Source organism: Aethalodelphis obliquidens, unplaced genomic scaffold, assembly GCF_003676395.1.
Source record: "Aethalodelphis obliquidens isolate GAN/ISIS:26980383/991018 unplaced genomic scaffold, ASM367639v1 scaffold10, whole genome shotgun sequence".
In the NCBI taxonomy this organism is placed as follows: domain Eukaryota; kingdom Metazoa; phylum Chordata; class Mammalia; order Artiodactyla; family Delphinidae; genus Aethalodelphis; species Aethalodelphis obliquidens.
The window spans coordinates 39978681-39997233 of record NW_020837954.1 but is presented as its reverse complement, the minus strand read 5'-3'; the positions used below and the strand labels follow the sequence as shown (position 1 = coordinate 39997233).

The 18553-nt window shown below is 34.0% G+C and overlaps 1 protein-coding gene across 11 annotated transcripts in view; it reads right to left on the bottom strand.

Annotated features, from left to right (window-relative positions):
- Positions 1-18553, bottom strand: part of GPHN (gephyrin) — a 626342-nt gene that overhangs the window by 312863 nt on the left and 294926 nt on the right. For all 11 annotated transcript variants that reach the window (XM_027111532.1, XM_027111539.1, XM_027111540.1 and 8 more), the window contains one exon: positions 10382-10476. In XM_027111532.1, coding sequence (XP_026967333.1) covers positions 10382-10476 — 95 coding nt within the window. The remainder of the gene's footprint in view (positions 1-10381; positions 10477-18553) is intronic.

The window sequence follows — 18553 nt, the reverse complement described above, 5'->3', positions numbered from 1 at the left end:
ATCTACTTGAATTTTCTACTTTTATGTGATTCATCTGGGTAGGTTTTGTGTTTGTAGGAATTGGTCCATTTTATCTAGGTTAGACATACACATACAATTGTTTATAGTACTCTCTTATAGTCCTTTTTGTTTCTGTAGAATTGGTAGTAATCCCTTCTTTTGTTTCTAAGTTTATTACCTTGAGTCATACCTCTTTTTTTTCTTAGTCAATATAGCTAAAAGTTTTCAATTCTGTTGATCTTTCTGAAGCACCAATGTTTGGTTTAGTTGATTTTCTCTATTGTTTTTCCACTTTCTCTTTTATTTAACACTGCTTTAATCTTTATTATTTTCTTCCTTCTGCTAGTCTTGGCTTTGGTTTATTACTCTTTTTCTAGTTCCTTAAGCTGTAATGTTAGCTGGTTGTTTTTGAGATCTTTCCTTTTTAATGTAAGCATTTACAGCTATAACTTTCCCTCTTAGCACTGTTTTCTCTGATGAATCACTGAAATTTTGGTAGTCTGTGTTTTCATTTAAATTTGTTCATATATTCTAATTCCCCTCATGATTTCTTCTTTGACCAGTTGGTTGTTTAAGAGTGTACTGGTTTAATTTCCACATATTTGTGGATTTTCCTGATGTTATTGTTTTTTTTTTTTTTTTTTGGCCACATTGCATGGCATGTGGGATCTTAGTTCCCTGATCAGGGATTGAACCTACAGTGGAAGTGTGGAGTCTTAATCACTGGACTGCCAGGGAAGTCCCTGATGTTACTGATTTCTAACTTCATCATTTTGTGGTCAGAGAATATACTTCAGATGACATTTACCTGTTTAAATCTATTGAGACTTATTTTGCAGCATAACATATGGTTTATTATAGGAAATGTCACATGGGAACTTCAGAAGAATGTATATTCTACTGTTGTTGGGTGGTATGTTCTTTATATGCCTGTTGGAGATAGCTGATTTATTGTGTTTCTCAACTCACATCTCCTTACTTATCTTCTGTTTGGCTTTTCTATCCATTACCGAAAGTAGGATATTGAAGTCTCCAACTACTATTGAAGAACCATCTATTTCTTTTCTTTATTTTAATAAATTTATTTATTTATTTTTGGCTGCATTGGGTCTTCGTTGCTGTGTGCGGGCTTTCTCTAGTTGTGGTGAGCAGCAGAAACTCTTCATTGCGGTGCACAGGCTTCTCTTGTTGCGGACCACGGGCTCTAGGTGCGAGGGCTTCAGCAGTTGTGGCTTATGGGCTCTAGAGCGCAGGTTCAGTAGCTGTGGCACACGGGCTTGGCTGCTCTGTGGCATGTGGGATCTTCCCAGACCAGGGCTCCAACCCATGTCCCCTGCATTGGCAGGCAGATTCTTAACAACTGCACCTCCACGGAAGCCCAGAACCATCTATTTCTTCCTTCAATTCCATCATCATCTATTTTTGTTATTTGTCTGTTATTAAGTATATAAATGCTTATCATTGTTATATCTTCCTATTCAATTGAAACTTTTATTACTATGTAAATATCTTTGTCTCTTGTAACCTGTTTTGACTTAGGATATTTAACCTTTTAAAATTTAAAGTCTATTTAGTCTGATAGTCGTATAGTCAACCAGCTCTTTTGGTTAATATTTGCATGAATATCTTTTCCATCCTTTAACTTTCAATATATTTGTCTTTGGATCTAAACCAAGAGTCTTGTTCACAGTATGTCATCAGATTATGCTTTTCTAACCATTGTGCCAGTCTGTATTATTTCATGGGAGAGCTTAATCCATTTACATTTAAAGTAATTACTGATAAGGTGGAACTTACTTTTGCCATTTTGTTAACTGTTTTCTATATGCCTTATAGCTTTTTTTGTTCCTCATATCCCATATTAGTGTCTCTTTTTGAGTTTAGTTGTTTTTTTTAGTGAAGTATCTTAATTCCCTTCTCATTTCTTTTCGTGTATATTTTATAGCTATTTTCTTTGTAGTCACCATAGAAATTGCACTTAACATTCTAAAATTTAACAGTGTAATTTGCATGTATACCAGCTTAACTTCAATAGCATATAAAAACCCTCCTCCTAAACTGCTCCATCTCATTCCCTTTCAGTTATTGTTGTCACAAATTACATCTTTATACATTGTGTGCTCCAAAACACTGACTAATAATTTTCTTATGCATTTAAATTGCAAAAATTTAAATAAAGAAAATAAAAAGTGGAATTACAAACCAAAATTTCAATAATACTAGTTTTTATACTTGTCCATATTTATACCTTTATTGGAGATCTTTTATTTCCTCTCAAGGCTTTCAGTTATTGTACAGTGTCCTTTTATTTCAACCTGAAGAACTCCTGTTAGCCTATTTTGTAGGTTGAGTGTAATAGTAATGAACTTGCTCAGCTTTTGTTTAACTAGGGATGTCTTAATTTTTCCTTCATTAAAAAAAAATTATTTATTTATTTATAGTTTTGGCTGCATTGGGTCTTCATTGCTGCACGTGGGCCTTCTCCAGTTGCAGCGAGCAGCAGCTATTCTTCGTTGCGGTGCATGGGCTTCTCACTGTGGTGGCTTCTCTTGTTGCAGAGCACAGGCTCTAGGTTTGCGGGCTTCAGTAGTTGTGGCATGCAGGCTCAGTAGTTGTGGCTTGTGAGCTATAGAGTGCAGGTTCAGTAGTTGTGGCACACAGACCCAGTTGCTCGTGGGCATGTGGGATCTTCCCAGACCAGGGCTTGAACCTGTGTCCCCTGCATTGGCAGGTGGATTCTTAACTGCAGTGCCACCAGGGAAGCCCTCTCCTTCATTTTTGAGGGACAGGCTTGCCAGTTATAGAATTCTTGGTTAACAGTATTCTCCTTTCATTACTTTGAATGTTTCACTTCCATACCTGCTTCTGGCCTCCAATGTTTCTGATGAGAAATCAACTTATAATCTTTTGAGAATCTCTTGTATATGATGAGTGTCTTTGCTCTTGCTGCTTTCAATATTCTCTGATTTTGGCTTCTGACAGATTGATTATTATATGGGCTTCTTTCAGCTTATCCTATTTGGAGTTTGATTGTTTTTTTTTTTTTTTTTTTTGCGGTATGCAGGCCTCTCACTGTTGTGGCCTCTCCTGTTGCGGAGCACAGGCTCTGGACGCACAGGCTCAGCAGTCATGGCCCACAGGCCCAGCTGCTCCGCGGCATGTAGGATCTTCCCAGACAAGGGCACGAACCCGTGTCCCCTGCATCGGCAGGCGGACTCTCAACCACTGCGCCACCAGGGAAGCCCCTGGAGTTTGTTTTTTATCTTGGATTTGCAGATTTATATCTTCCATGAAATTTGGGAAGTTTTCAGCCATTATTTCTTCAAATAATCCTCTGCCGCTTTCTCTCTTTCTTCTCCTTCTGGGATTTTCATAAAGCATGGTCTAATGGTGTTAGACCAAGAACTTAACGGTGTTCCACAGGTCTCTTAGGTTCTGTTCACTTTTATTCAATTTTTTTCCTTTCTGCTCCTCAGACTTGATAATTTCAATAGCCCTATCTTGAAGTTCACTGATTCCTTTTACTGAAACTGGTTCTGAATCCCTTTAGTGACATTTTTATTTCAGTTGTATTTTTCAACTCCAGAATTTCTTTTTGCCTTTTTATTTTTTATCTTGTTACTTATGTTTACATTTTACTCATATCATTTTCCTGATTTTGTTCACATCTTTAGTAATTTGAGCATCTTTAAGACAATTGTTTTAAAAATCTCTGTCTAGTAAGTTTACCATCTGGTCATCCTAGTCAGTCTTTTCTGTCAATTTTTTTTTTTTCTTTTAATGGACCACACTTCTCTGTTTCTTTCTATATCTTGTGTTGTGTTGTTATTGTTGAAAACTGGGTATCTGAGTCTTGTAATGTGGTAATTCTGGAAATCACATTCTCCCCCTCCCTGCAGGGTTTGCTATATTTTTGATTGTTGTAGAGTGTCTCTGTGTTGGGATCAGTCTGAGGTGTAAACCTAAGGCCAACTCAGGTCTTTTCTGAGCCTGCATTCCTCTTTGGGCATGTGCAATGGCTTTTTAAATTCCCTTATGTATGTGGTTGCTCTTGAGTGTCCTAATCCTTAAATGTCTGGCTCCCAAAAAGGGTAAAAGAGAAAGGGAAAAAAAAAAGGCACTGTCCCTTTAATTCCCCTTGAAGTCACTTCAGTTGGTGGGGGTTACAACAACAGCCACCTGCCTTTGTCCGTACCCCTATAATCAAACCAGTAATCCACAAATAGAACCTAGATTCCTGATATTTGAACGACAAGGTCCTAATTGCCCACTCTGGCTCCCACAAGCATGTTAGTGTGGCTGCCTGCCATGGGGTTGAGGGACTGGGGAGTGTATAGTTACAATTATTTTGGGCTGAAATTGACTAAAATTAACCATAGTTTACCAACTAAACCTACCCCTGGAAGCTGAAAGCCTTCAAATACACTCTAGATATCCAAAATTGTTATATCAGATTCTGTTAGTCAACTATTGTCTAGGTCAAGAAGTGGATTACTGGTACTTCCTCTCCATCGTCTTCTGCCCAGCTCCCTTCTACAGCCTTTTATAAGCTAAGTATATTTGGTTTTAGGTTAAAAAATAGAAGCACTTCAAGATGGCAATACTGTTATTGTCAATTATTATTTTAAATGATCCATGTTGTTTTAACATGTATTAAATAATACTAGGGATAATTTAATTCACTGATATAAAAATTTAAGTCCAGTATTTTTTTCCTTAAAAAACTTTTAAACAATATTAGCATGAAACCATTTTTGGCACTGAATGGAAAAAGTTTACTCCTCCCCAATAACAGTGCATGTGTTTGAGTGTTTATGTTCAGTTACTGACTAGATGAAGCTGAGATCAAATTGGTAATAATGGTAGATAGTAGGGCAAACTGTAAGAAAAAAAGATTAGTCCTACTTCATATATTAAAAACTAACTAGAGACTTCATCTTCTATTTCATAAGACAGATATTATGAAAAATTCTATGTAACAAAAAATTAAGCTGAATATTTAAAACACAATTGAAAGATACGTTATGGAGTATTACGATGGTAAATTTCTTTATAAAATTAAAAACTCCTTATCACTTTTTCTTTTTATGAATTTAGATATTCATATGATAGTTATTCTTAGTGAGTTAATCTATATAGGACCTCATAACGTTACCATGAGCTATGCGAAGGCACTAAAAAACTACGTAGAGATCACAAATCAAGTTAATGACTGAACTGAGAATAAAACCAGGATAAATTATGTCTCAATGTGTAACCACAGTGGTTGCTCTATTACTGTCAATGATGCTTAGAAAAAAAAGTATTTGATCTCTTTAAAAAGTGAGTGGGGCATAAATTACAGATTTAGGGAGCTTATATGCTGAATTTCTGTGGGCAGTTCAATTAGCTCCTGGGACTGGAAGTGCTAAACCTAGCTGAGTAAATTTCCCAAGGTCACATAGATAGTAAATGCTAGTAAATGCTAGGATATAAACTCAGGGATCTGATTTTTAAAATAGAGCTCTTTTTCTGTTGGTGTTGACCAACATTGTAGAACCTTAACTATGGCTCTGTCTCCTACTTATTGAGAACAGAAAATCAAAGAATGACTACCTGAGAACTCTGAACATAAACAATAGCAGGCAAACTGGGGACTGAAGTCAGAACTTGAGTCAATAACCCTTAAGGGGGCTAATTCCAGTTATAGAGCTGTACTACTGCGATTGTGATGGTGCAAGCACTAGAACCCGGTGAGAAGACCTATCTCTCTGGCTAAAGTGTAAAAGTTTGGGTGAGAGGAAGCTCTGTTATTTTTTTTTTTTTTCCTTTTCTTTTGCCTTTGCCCTGAAGGTGTTCCAATTGTGCGGAATTGCATAATAGCACAGGGGATTAATACTCTACAAGAAATATCATCTATTTCCAGCTCCTTTAGCCAGAAGCTATTTCTTATAGAGTATTAACTGGGAAGTGAAGAGTGTAGGGAAATTCTTGGAGAGGAGAGAGTTTGAGAAGGCGGATTCCTTAATTCTGCGAATGCACTGACACAAGTTCCAGGCTCACTCCTGAGCTAAGCACATGTAACAAACTCAAAGAATTATAAGAAAGGCTTTTAAAAACATAAGTAAAATATACTCCACTGCCCACATCTCAGGCTAACTCCTGAATAGTTCATGTGCTGGGCAGACCCAGACAGTATAGCAAAGGCTGAATCACTATCCACATAAGGTGAGACAGAATTTTCAATCTGAATCCAATCAGCTTGATTCCTGAAACAAATTAACTAACTAACTAACTAACTCTCTCCAGAGGATTTTAACAGAGTCCAGAGTCTTAAAAGATAATACTCAAAATGTCCAGGGTACAATCCAAAATTACTCAACACAGAAAAGAATCAGGAAAATATGAGCACTTCTCACAGAAAAAATCAACAGATGTTAACTCCAAGGTGATTCAGACACTGGAATTGTTAGAAAAATAATATTAAGCAGCTATTATAACCATTCTCCTTTTGAAATAAATGGAAAGATAAAAATTCTTAGCAAAGAAATAGAACCATAAAAAAGCAGCGGAATAGAAATTTTAGAACTGAAAAAATACTGTATCTGTAATTTTAAAATGCACTGGAGGGACCTCCCTGGTGGTCCAGTGGTAAAGAATCTGCCTTCCAATGCAGGGGACGTGGGTTTGATCCCTGGTCGGGGAATTAAGATCCCACATGCCGCTGGGCAACTAAGCCCATGTGCCACAACTACTGAGCTCGCGCGCCTCAGTGAGAGAGCCGGCGTGCCGCAAACTACAGAGCCCACGTGCTCTGGAGCCCACGTCACAACTAGAGAAGAGAAAACCCACACACCACAACTAGAGAGAAGCCCGTGAGCCACCATGAAGAACCCATGTGTAGCAATGAAAGATCCTGTATGCCTCAGTGAAGATCCGGCATGCTGCAACTAAGACCCAACGGAGTCAAATAAATAAATAAGTAAACAAATATTTTAAAAAATTCACTAGATAGGCTCAAAGGCAAAATAAAGATGAAAGAGGAAAAATGTCAGTGAACTTGAAGATAGATTAATAAAAACAATCTGAAGAATAGAGTAAAAATGAATAAAAAAAGTGAACATCAGAAACCTGTGACATGTTATCAAAAGATGTATAATCCATATCACAAAAGTACCAGAAGAAAATGAGAAAGAGATTGGTGCAGAAAAAGAAAAGTCTGAAAAATAGCTAAAGATTTCCCAAATTTGGTTAAAGACATAAGTTTACAGATTCAAGAAGCTCCTTTAACCCAAAAGGATAAACTCAAAGAAAACCACACCCAGATACATAATAATCAAATTGTTGAAATCAAAAATAAAGAAAAAATATCTTCAAAGCATCCAGAGAAAAAAATCAAACATATAAGGGAATATCAATTCAAAAGACTGTGGATTTCTCCACAGGAACCATGGAGCCAGAAGAGAATAGAATAACATTTTTTTAAATGCTGAAAGGAAAGAATTGTCAATCCATAATTCTATATCTAGTGAAAATATCCTTCAGAAATAAAGGTAAGATAAAGACATTTCCAGATGAAGGAAAGCATTAAAAGGTTCTGCCAGCAGACTTGCTCTAAGAACTAGAATTCTGAACAAATAACAACACAACAGTGATCAACACTTAAACTTACTATGAATCAACTGTTCTGGGCACTTAAGTGGGCTAGTTTACTTAATGCAAGAAGGCTGGTACTACTAACATCCTCATTATAGAGATGAGGAAAAAACGATGTTATGTAACTAGTAACAGAACAAGAATAGAACCCAAGCAGTCCGAGTTCAGAGATGACACTCTTAACCTTTACTTGATGCAATCTTCCAACTTACTTGTACAAAAAAAACTGGAAAACTGGAAGATATTAAGTTAACCAAGCAGATGAAAACCATTTAAACAGATGTAGTAATTAAAAAAATTATTTTTATTTAATGCTGCTCTCTAGAGATAAAAATAGGAAGGCAAGGCACCAACTTGATGCATTACTTAACCTTGAAAAAAAATTCTATTACAGCTAGGATGAAACACTGAGTTATCAATAGGAACCATAACAAGAAACATTTTTTTGAGTACCTACTATGTGTCAGAAATTGTTTTGGGGCTGAGGATATAAAATGAATAAGATAAAGCTGCTGTTCTTAATACAAATTTGGATTTTATACAAATTAGGTAAAACAGACAAGAAAGTAAATAATTACAATATAGCACGTGTTATAATATAAGCATGTACAAAGCCCCAAGTACATACAAGGTAAAAATGCTAAACAAAGGAAGCATCAATCTAATCATGGCTGTTTAACATTTTTTTTAAACGATTTGAAAAGCACCAAAAAATAAACATTAAGGGAAATAGTCCACAATTCCCTTTTCCATAGCTCATGCCAACTACTATCTCTGTTTCAAATTTGTAAATAAACTCTCAGTTCAATAGGTAATGAACATAAAGAAAAGCCAGAAGAATCTGACTGTGTATACCATGTGTATATAGAATCTGCTTGTGTATACTATGCTGTGTACACTTTAGTTTTCAAAGCCTTCAGCCTAAAGATGATGGACTTATTTCAAAATACTTAAAATCAGCTCTTGCTAACTTATTTCCCATTCACTCAGCAGTCTACTGCTCAGTAATTATGTGGATTCAGAAGGGAGAGGAGAAATTAATCCAGAAAAATCTTTCAATAAGGCAAAAGTGTTATTTCTATATTAGATCAAGAAAGCTATATTCAATTTAAAGAGTTACCTTAGCAGTTGTAAGGAACAAGTTCTCCAGATAAACTGGGGATCCTGAAGGTAAGGACCATTTCTTACTTTTCTTTCCATACTTACATCCCTAATGGTTAATGCAAGGCCTGGCAAATAGAGTATTATTATGTCTGTTGAATTAGATTTTTATTATAAAATAATTAACAAGAGGTAACGTTTAATTCTTTCTTGACTATATTCCTTGAATGCCAAGAAAGAGTTCTTTTATGTTCAAAGACTACTACTTAATTCCATAGAGAAAAGAGACCAAATGTGACCTTTGATCTCCTACAGTCAGGTAATATAAGTAAGGGTTAAAAAAATAACAGCATAGGGCTTCCCTGGTGCCGCAGTGGTTGACAGTCTGCCTGCCGATACAGGGGACACGGGTTCGTGCCCCGGTCCGGGAAGATACCACATGCCACGGAGCGGCTGGCCCTGTGAGCCATGGCCGCTGAGGCTGCGCGTCCGGACCCTGTGCTCCTTAACGGGAGAGGCCACAACAGTGAGAGGCCCGCGTACCGCGCAAAAAAAAAAAAAAAAAAAAAAAAAAGAACAGCATAAAAGAATCAATGTGAGTTCATTAAAGACCAGCATGGACTTTTAAATTCAAAATCTCTATCAAGCTACTTTAGTTCTTTTTTTGCTCTTATTAAAATGAAATGTTATAATATAGTATTTGTAACAGGAAAGAAAATACAGTTAACTAATGACCCATTCACATTTCCCTGTAGCTGTGCTTCAAGTGGCTGACATTTATGGCATACAAACTTAGTCTAAGTAACAGAAAGAGCATTATAACTCATATTCTATGCATTCAATAGATATATTTACTTTTATATTCATATTGCACACAGGATCAATAAATGGCTATAAATAATGATTGTGAAACCCTGCAATTATAAAGTTGCTGTATATTTTCTAGATTGCTCTGAAATCAACTGTATTAATCAATGGTCATTAAATCAACAGATTCTCACTAAGTTGATATTTCTGTCTTTAACGTAAGTGATGTATGTTGTTCTCATTAAAGGGGATTTTAATCTAAGAATTGCTAAAATAATAACAAATAAGTAACTAAACCATCAAATTGAGGATGGATGTCACCATCTAGGTCAACAAAGGCATAGTTTTAAATACACTAATTTAATATACTAGTAATATATTATTGATTGAGCTTCTTTTCATGACCACACATCAACATGCCTATTTATAAACTGACTTGTAAAAACTTATTAAAAAAGACTCTACTTCTTAGTTTTACTAAATTAGTATTTAATGACAACTAAGGGAAATTAATTGATGATTATAATCACACAAAAAAAGAATATTTTACATCTTAATAAACTGGACTCTTCTTGGGGTTATAATTGATAACTTTTAGCAGTAATACAATATTTTCTAAAAGTTTCAACACAATATGCAAAAACAAACAAACAAAAAAAGAACTTGAAAGAAACTGTGGCCAATATTTAACTAGACAGGATACTGAGACTCATAACTCTGGGAAATAAGGGGGGCAAAATTAAGTGGTATGACTGGAGTTTCTTAGGTTTATCAGTCTATTGTAGTGATTAGTGGTATGGAATTAATTTTCTTTGCAACATGTTGGTGACTTTCTTACCTAGAGAGCATGCCCAGAGGTGTAACATTAAGTGATCCCATCAGCATTGCCAGGGCCATCCCTGGCGCTTCCCGTTCTATTACTTCTTTTGTGGCCTGTAATTAAAGATTAAATAGCAGACTGAGTGAAATTAACCAAAAATAAGGAAGGCAGAGTAGTAAAATTAACTTAATTATAAATCATGCTATCTATAAACCATACTTAGTAGTTCTCCAAATATTTTTTTAAGGCACCAAGACTCAATTCTTTGGGACCACTGAATAAAAGCTGAGGACCAGAACATCAAGGGAGCTTTTACATTAGCAGACCTTTCTTATCCCTTACAATTCAGAAGTATTTAATAGAAATTTCATCTTGCCTAATAACCTATATTTTAAAATTAAGCCTCAGATTGCTATAAGAGCTCAATAGATTTTCACAGAATAAAAAATCTGGGTAGTTTTCTTTGTCTATTACTCTTGAAATAATTAGTCCGTAAAAACCCAAGATCACCTTGTATCTCTCCTAGCTCTATGATTTTATGATATAATAAATGGAACTCTAGAAATCATCGAGTCAACTTTCCCCATAAATTGGGTAGAAGAAAAACTCTAGATTTACCATTTCCATATCTTCGATATAAATGAACTGATTGTTTTTAAAAAAGAATTAATGAAGTGATAGGCTTTAACTATATAATAGAACTTTTAAGATAGGGCATTCTTAAGACAAGTGTGGTTAAACCTCGAATAAGGTACTGAAGGAGGCAAGAAAATTTCATTTTCTAAAGGTCAATGAAAATAGGCATATATTTATCATAATGTGATGGTAAAGATATGTTTTAGGCTAAAGTTGGGAGTGAAACACATGATTTAATCCATTTCTAATCCTCTTTCTACATATGTAGCAGGTTACAATAACTGGGAGCAACACAGGAAGAAAGCTTGCAAAATAAAGTATTACAGTAAGTAAGAAGCAAGACAAAATAAAAAGTAAGTTATGGAAAAATATAGTGAAAGATTGATAGTTCAATATTTCATTAGAAGTCGAGTGATCGTCCTAAGTAAAAATCACTGTTCTAGGCAAAATTTAGGTTGGTAAATATCTCATCTAGCCTAATAACCTAAACTTTAAAATGAAGCCTCAGATTGTTATAATAGCTCAATAGATTTTCATAGAGTAAGAAATCTGGGCAGAGCAGTTAAAATGCACCAAGTATGTGTTACATGCCAGTTGATGTTATAAATAAACTTTTAAGATGCATATAAATTAGTTAATCCCTTATAATTATATAGAATAAAGGATTACTGGAATTGATGTAATCTACTGGTTCACTGAATCCCAGCATAATGCAATATTGAACAATGTCAGAAATTTTAAAGGAAAATTAACACTACCATAAAGCTTTTCAATAAAACCTGCTTTAAAAATAAGGGGCCAACAGGAAGGAGAAAAGGACATACTTAAATTTCTAAGTTTGGGAGCTAACTACTTTCATTAAAATATCAATATATAGCTGAAAATTGTTGAGCTAGTGTTATATATAATCTATCCCATGTTTTCCAAATTTAATAAATCCGGTATGATTTTGAGGTCTCCTGAGAAGAAACACTATTTCCATGTTAAAATTGCTTCACTGAAGTTTACAACTTCTTCTTAGGGACCTTAAAATCTTAGAGCCCTAAAAATCAACAAAGGGATGTTACTGAGAACAATCTTAAAACAGCTCTTTGTATAGGGTTAATATTTATTTCATTATCTGTTTGAAAAAGTCACCTAAGCAATGCATGACATTTAAAGAATTTGAGGGTCCACATAAAGATGATATACTCCAAAGTATAGTAGCACACGTTATTTAAGGACAAAGGAAGAAAATATCAACAGAGAAGTGACAGAGGAAGTCTTTCACTTACATACTTCAAAGCACAGCATTTATCCATCCATACAACAAATACTTATTAAGCACCTACTATGTACTAGGTGGTATTCTATGCAATGATGTTGCAGTAGTGAGTAAAACTTGTAAGAGTGTGCAAACTCACTGTTATCTAGTACATGAAAAACTCAATTGACAAATTACATATGAGAATTACCTAAAAGAAATGTAATTCATTCATTTTTCGAGATCCTCTAAAATATACCATCGGATTTGGCCAGACCACAGTGATCTACCTGAAAAGGCTCATCCACTTTTAAAAGAACTGTTTTACTGGACTTTGCTTTTATGGTATGCAGGTGGATACAATTAAATGGCTCAGTGAAACTCATATTTATTTTAGCGAGTATTTGAGAACATTGCTCACCACACTGTACTGAGGTCCTCTTTAGGAGGACCTGTAGGAGAAATTTCCTCTTACGTATTACAACTAGGAATGGGGTACACTTCTGTGATACCAGTTTGTCTTTAAAATTATGATGACTGTGAATCAAGTTACCGTTGAGAAGAGAGACTAATTTATGAATATTTTTTAGTAGGCTTACTGAATACAACCCAATTTCATCTTATTTTTCCTTGCCCTATTTTCCATATTTATCTTATTAAAAGTTCTGTTATATTTTATGTATTTGGCTAAACCATCTTAAATACTTTTTAGGGTATTAGTAAATATATGGATAATAGATGGATGAATGAATGTATGTATTCTTACACAGGGGTCTTCATCTTTTTCCAAACATAATTTAGGGAGGACAGTTAATTCTTTCTGAAGACTTTCTAGACAATGTTGGCCTATAGACATAAATCTTGTACAGCATAGAACATAAGAGGAAAATATATATTGTGGTGATGCCACTACAAGGCATTGGTGTTGACAGGGGTGAGTGAGGAGGAAGACCCTCTCCAGGACTAGACACAAAGCAACCCTTTTGCTATATATTCCTAAATAATGCACAAATATAGTCTTTCTTACATCTATAACAAATACATCTTTTCCATAAAACATCAGAACCATTCTATTTACTTTTTATTTTCTCTTCTTCTGTTTGGTGTAGCAAAAAGATCACCATCTGTGAAGTCAGACAATACCACCATACAATTAAGGTCTGGAGAGTAAGGACCGGATCTGTTGAAGCACCTACCATAGTGTCCAACATACAGAACGTGCACAGAACGTTGAATAAAGGAGTGAATAAATGAACCCATACAGGCTTGAAACCCGGCTTTGTCACTTAGTAGCTCTGTGAATTAGAACAAAATATTTAATCTCTCTGAGCTTCAGTGTATTTATGAATAAAATGCAGCTAATAATAAAGCATACCTACATTTTATGAGAATTAAATGATGTAAGTAAATCACCTAGCATAGAGTAGGTATTCAATACATGTCAATTTTCTCTATGCCTCTGCTTTCCAATTGTTACATCCTTGCAGTTTTGATTATACCAGTTAAAGAAGAGAAATAATACAAAAATCCAGAAACCAAACCTAGAAACAGTGGTTGAGAACCAAAGATGAGGGGAAAGAGAACAGAGAGCAAGAACCTAAATGTAAGAACATTGACAAGTTGGGGGCAGGAAGAAGAATACTGAAATAATGGTATCTAAAGGGAAGAAACAGCCAAACGATATGGAAATTGGAAGATGGACAGGAGGGCAAGAGCTGGGTGAAAACATCTGTAAACTGTAAATGGAGAGGCTCAACTAGAAGGCAAAGAGCAAGAGAATAAAAGTTAGTTTAGAATAAAATGAGAAAAAACTATCTGTCGAACTTACTAGAAAATCCAAACAGAAGAGTGGTTTTAACAAATGTAGCTTTATTCCTTCAATCATATACATTAGGATGACAAGCACAGATAAATGAAGGTTATCAGTACTTGTTAACAAGTAGATAACAAGCAATCATTATCAATGGACTATTCATAATCAATGGCAAAAAAAGATGCCATTTAAAGTTTGAAATCCTTTTTTCTTAATTAGTTTCATTCCGTTTCCCACATTTTTAAAATAAATTATTAAATTTGATTACCAAATTCTGTTTTTCCTTGAGCAATAGTAGAAATTTATATTCTTACTTCAGATATAACCTTTTTTGGACTAGTAGTTTCCAAAATAATGAGGTTTAATTGGATTTAGCTATACTCTTTAAATAAGACATTTTATTTTTAACTTCTAAATACTTTCTAAACTTTGAAGGTTGCAATCTCCTACGCAAAATCACTTATTGTGATTTTTTCTTTTACCCTTGACACTTTGAAGATAACATGAAAGTCAGAAAGATGCTTCAAAGACTACTCAAGTTGCAAAAAAGGGTGTCATAAACAATGATTCTATAGTCCAGGGAAATTGTCAATGAAGTTCAAGTCCATTTTTAACCTTCATAGGAAAAATTACCTTAAAAAACATTATTGCTAAAAGTCAATGATATTTAAGTATGCACAGGACACACAATAGTTAAATGTAAATGTGCAGAAATTTCTTGTATGCATGGTGGTGGTGAAAAATCACTTAGTATAGTGCTTTTACTTATGTTTATAGACATATTTTTATTAACAGGTATAATTTATGCATTAATTTTTACATGCTTGTTACTTGACCATGTAGATTTAATACAATTTCCTCCTAACAACTACTACAGTGCCCTCTGCTGATTAAATAATCTTAAATAACAAAGACTATCTTTGAAACAGTATCTAATGGGTACTAATAACCTTGTTAAGCTATCAAGGTGGGATATGATTACAGCAGTGGTTCTCAAACTTTAGTGTGCATCAGGATCTCCTAGAAACCTTGTTAAATGCTGATTGCTGGGCATACCCAGAGATTTTGATCCAGAATGTCTGGCTAGGGTCTCAAATTTTGCATATCTAACAAGTTTCCAGGTTATGCTTGTGATGCTGGTCAGAGGACTACACTTTGAAAAACAGACTGCAGATAGAAGGAATGAGGTAGACTCATGATAATGTACACAACTTGTTCTAATATTCATAATCACCTTATAATCAACTTTGTAAAATAGATTGAAATAAATGTGAGGATCCTTCATCAGAGCAAAATATAGACCTAGTGAGGAGATAAATTAGGTAAAAATAGGCAGTTTAATGCCAGCCAATCAAACTTTCCTGACTCTATCCATTAACGTCAGCCAAATACATTTTCTTGACTCAAACACATAAATTTTATTTTACACTTTAATAAAAGGTTATAATAAACAAACAATTCAGATCTTGTTTCTATATGTATCCTATGGTACAGAGAAGCTATCTTTAATATATTTTTTTCTCAGGACTATACATGATGAATAAAATTTACATAGATGACTAACTCATAGGGATGTTCAAGGAACACCAGCTATAAATTTACTCTTTTTTCTCCTCATTTAAGAAGCAGAGCAGAGTGGAAGTAAGAGTCGCAGTATTATAAGGGCAGTCTTTAATTTATTCCACTTGATTAAAAACATTCATATACAGATTTTGTTAATCTTATATTACTAATTACAAACACCTTTCAACTAATCATGTCATTGTTTCGTAACAGTGTGACTAAGTGGTTAAAAACTACTGCTACAAAGAAGAAGCTGCAACTAAGTAATGAAAATAGTTATTCCAGTTTAATTTGAGAGTTATGAATGCACTGGTAATGTATTTCTCTTCCTTGGAGCTTTAGCCTTCTTAAATATTTACATCTTTTTCCACTCTTGGAAGAAGCAGAAAGCTTTTCAAAATGGAGATACTCCATTTTGTTTTTCAGTTAAAGTGGTACAATATTTACGTAAGATCTGGTTATAATGAAAAATCAAAGGAGACAGTATAATTATAGAGAAAGAAACAAAAAAATAAAAATTTAAGTACTCCAGGCAATTTCATCGTCCATTCCATTCAACGAACATGTACTCTGCAGTGAGCATGAGATGTTGAGCGAAGAGTCTACTGTTTCCATTGTTCATCTCAACCCTTATTAAATAACCAAGTTGAGTATATGTATAGCAGTGAGTACTCCAAAGTTTTATAATTTCTTTACCCAGTGAGTACTTTTTCATATTATTTTCCTCATTTATCTAAATATTGGCAGTCAAATTATCAAACAAAAAATCAGGGAACTCAAATGAGTGAATTATTTTTTATAAGAGATTTTCACAAGAATAGCACTTATCTTTATAGTCTACTTATAAATTGTACTATTTTATATCTCATTCCAGGAAAAGGGAGAAAATAGTGGTATTTCTATGGATTATTAGCATTTTTATATATGCATTACACTTTTATTCATTTTTGGCACTATGTGAAAAATAATAAAGTTCTCCTTTATTGTAGATTGTTGGTTACATGTCCTTTAAGCTATAGAGAAGAAAATGTTATTCATTCATATTCTTCAAAAGTTGATATATAGATATGGAAAAATATCCTGTTTCTCAAATCTGAAGAAAGATGAAGTAGAAAGATGATCCAATTTGAAATTGTACTGAAAGGCTGTTGTCTGCTCAGTTAACTGGTGAATGTATAACCCAGCTTCTTTACTCCAGCTACTTTGGAATTTTGTTTTTTTAATGTAGTTAGTGGTGTATAATATAAGTAGAAACATAAGAGCTACCTAAAAATATCTATACATTGGATTTCCACTCTATTGATGGTCACACATAATTACTTGGTTTACTAAAAGCAGTGTAAGTTTTTAATGTTCATATAACAACATAATTTAAGCCATTCTTAAACATCTTAATTGAGAATAAAGGAAATAAGCTCCTACTTTAGACTTATAAATACTATTTGCAAATGACTCACTGCCAATTGATTTTAGAAAATCTAAAACTTTGCTCTTTTGCCTTAAGATACAATAATTCTCACTGGTGGCCTCTTTAGGAAGTATCCACATTAGAAACACGTAATTATCACATCTGCAGTTCTCTTGCGACAAAACTAGATTCTCACCAAAACAGACACATGTGAAAAAGTGAGAGGAAGAAATAGGTGAGGTAAAGGAAACAGAGTGAGTGGAAGAACTGCTAAGAAAAGAGAAAAACCAAAAACAGCTCCTTCCTATTTTAAATATTATTATAAGGTGTTGCATTTTGTCTTCTCATACCACCCTCAGTTTTAAAATTACAGGCCAACTGGGAAAGATGGAAATGAGTACAGTACTTCCTAAAAGCAAAGAAATGCAATATTGCTGTTGTCTTGCGATAAGCTTAACTTAGTAGAAGTTTCAATAGTAAAGATGAGAGAAAAATCCATACACATTAAGTATTTGGAGGCTATGACATGCTGTAGCTTGAATTAAATAACTTGTTCTCTTACGGTTTTGCTCATCTAAAGATGGATTTTAAAGCTACTAACCTCTCACTTTATGATCAGGCTTTTTATTCGTCATCTATAACCTAATAGTCCTTCATTATTCACATATTAAATAAATATAAGCTTTTGTTCTTATGCCTCCAGAAATTTATCCATCTCTCAGTTTCCCATTTGTAAAAAGGGGTAATAATATTTGTTATCCATCTTATAAAACTAAATTGTTAACACTATAAAGCAATTTTAGTTAACTAAAAGGATGTCATATTTATAATGCTAGTATGATAACATTATATATAACATAAATTTATAATGTTGTGAAAAAGCTCTTATTTCTCTTATTGCACTGGAGAGCTAAACATGAATACTATTATTTAGCAACATAATTTAATAATAGGAGAAATATTCACATCAGAATGTTTTATTTATGGAGCCTTTCTTACAAAACATCTATAGATATTCTCTGTTTAAACACAACATATTCCTATATTACATAATACAGAGGAGACATATTTTATTATCTTTTTGTAAGTGAAGAAATAGACACACTAATAAATTCTATGAATAATGCAAAGCCACACAGTAAATCAATAAAACTTAGGCCTGTAGACTCCAATTCTGAAATTAATCCATTAAATCTATTATATGTTTTCAGTTTACAAGGTATTACACCCTATTCAGACATAGGAAGGATCTTTGTACTTTGCTTAAATGCGACAGAACATAAAAATGCTAAGTATCATTCCTAACACGTAGTAAGTGCTTAACAAATGTTGAATACTATGATTTGTACTAAAACAAAAGTCTAAAGTCACTTATGTCATACAAGTTGCTGTAATGGACTACAGTCAAAGCAATTGTGAAAACTGAATAGTTCTACCAGAAGCAGTACAGAATAGAAGTTATGGGTACGTTTGTTTTTGAATGTGTGTGAATTACCAGATGTCTGAAGATTGCAATATGCTAGCAAT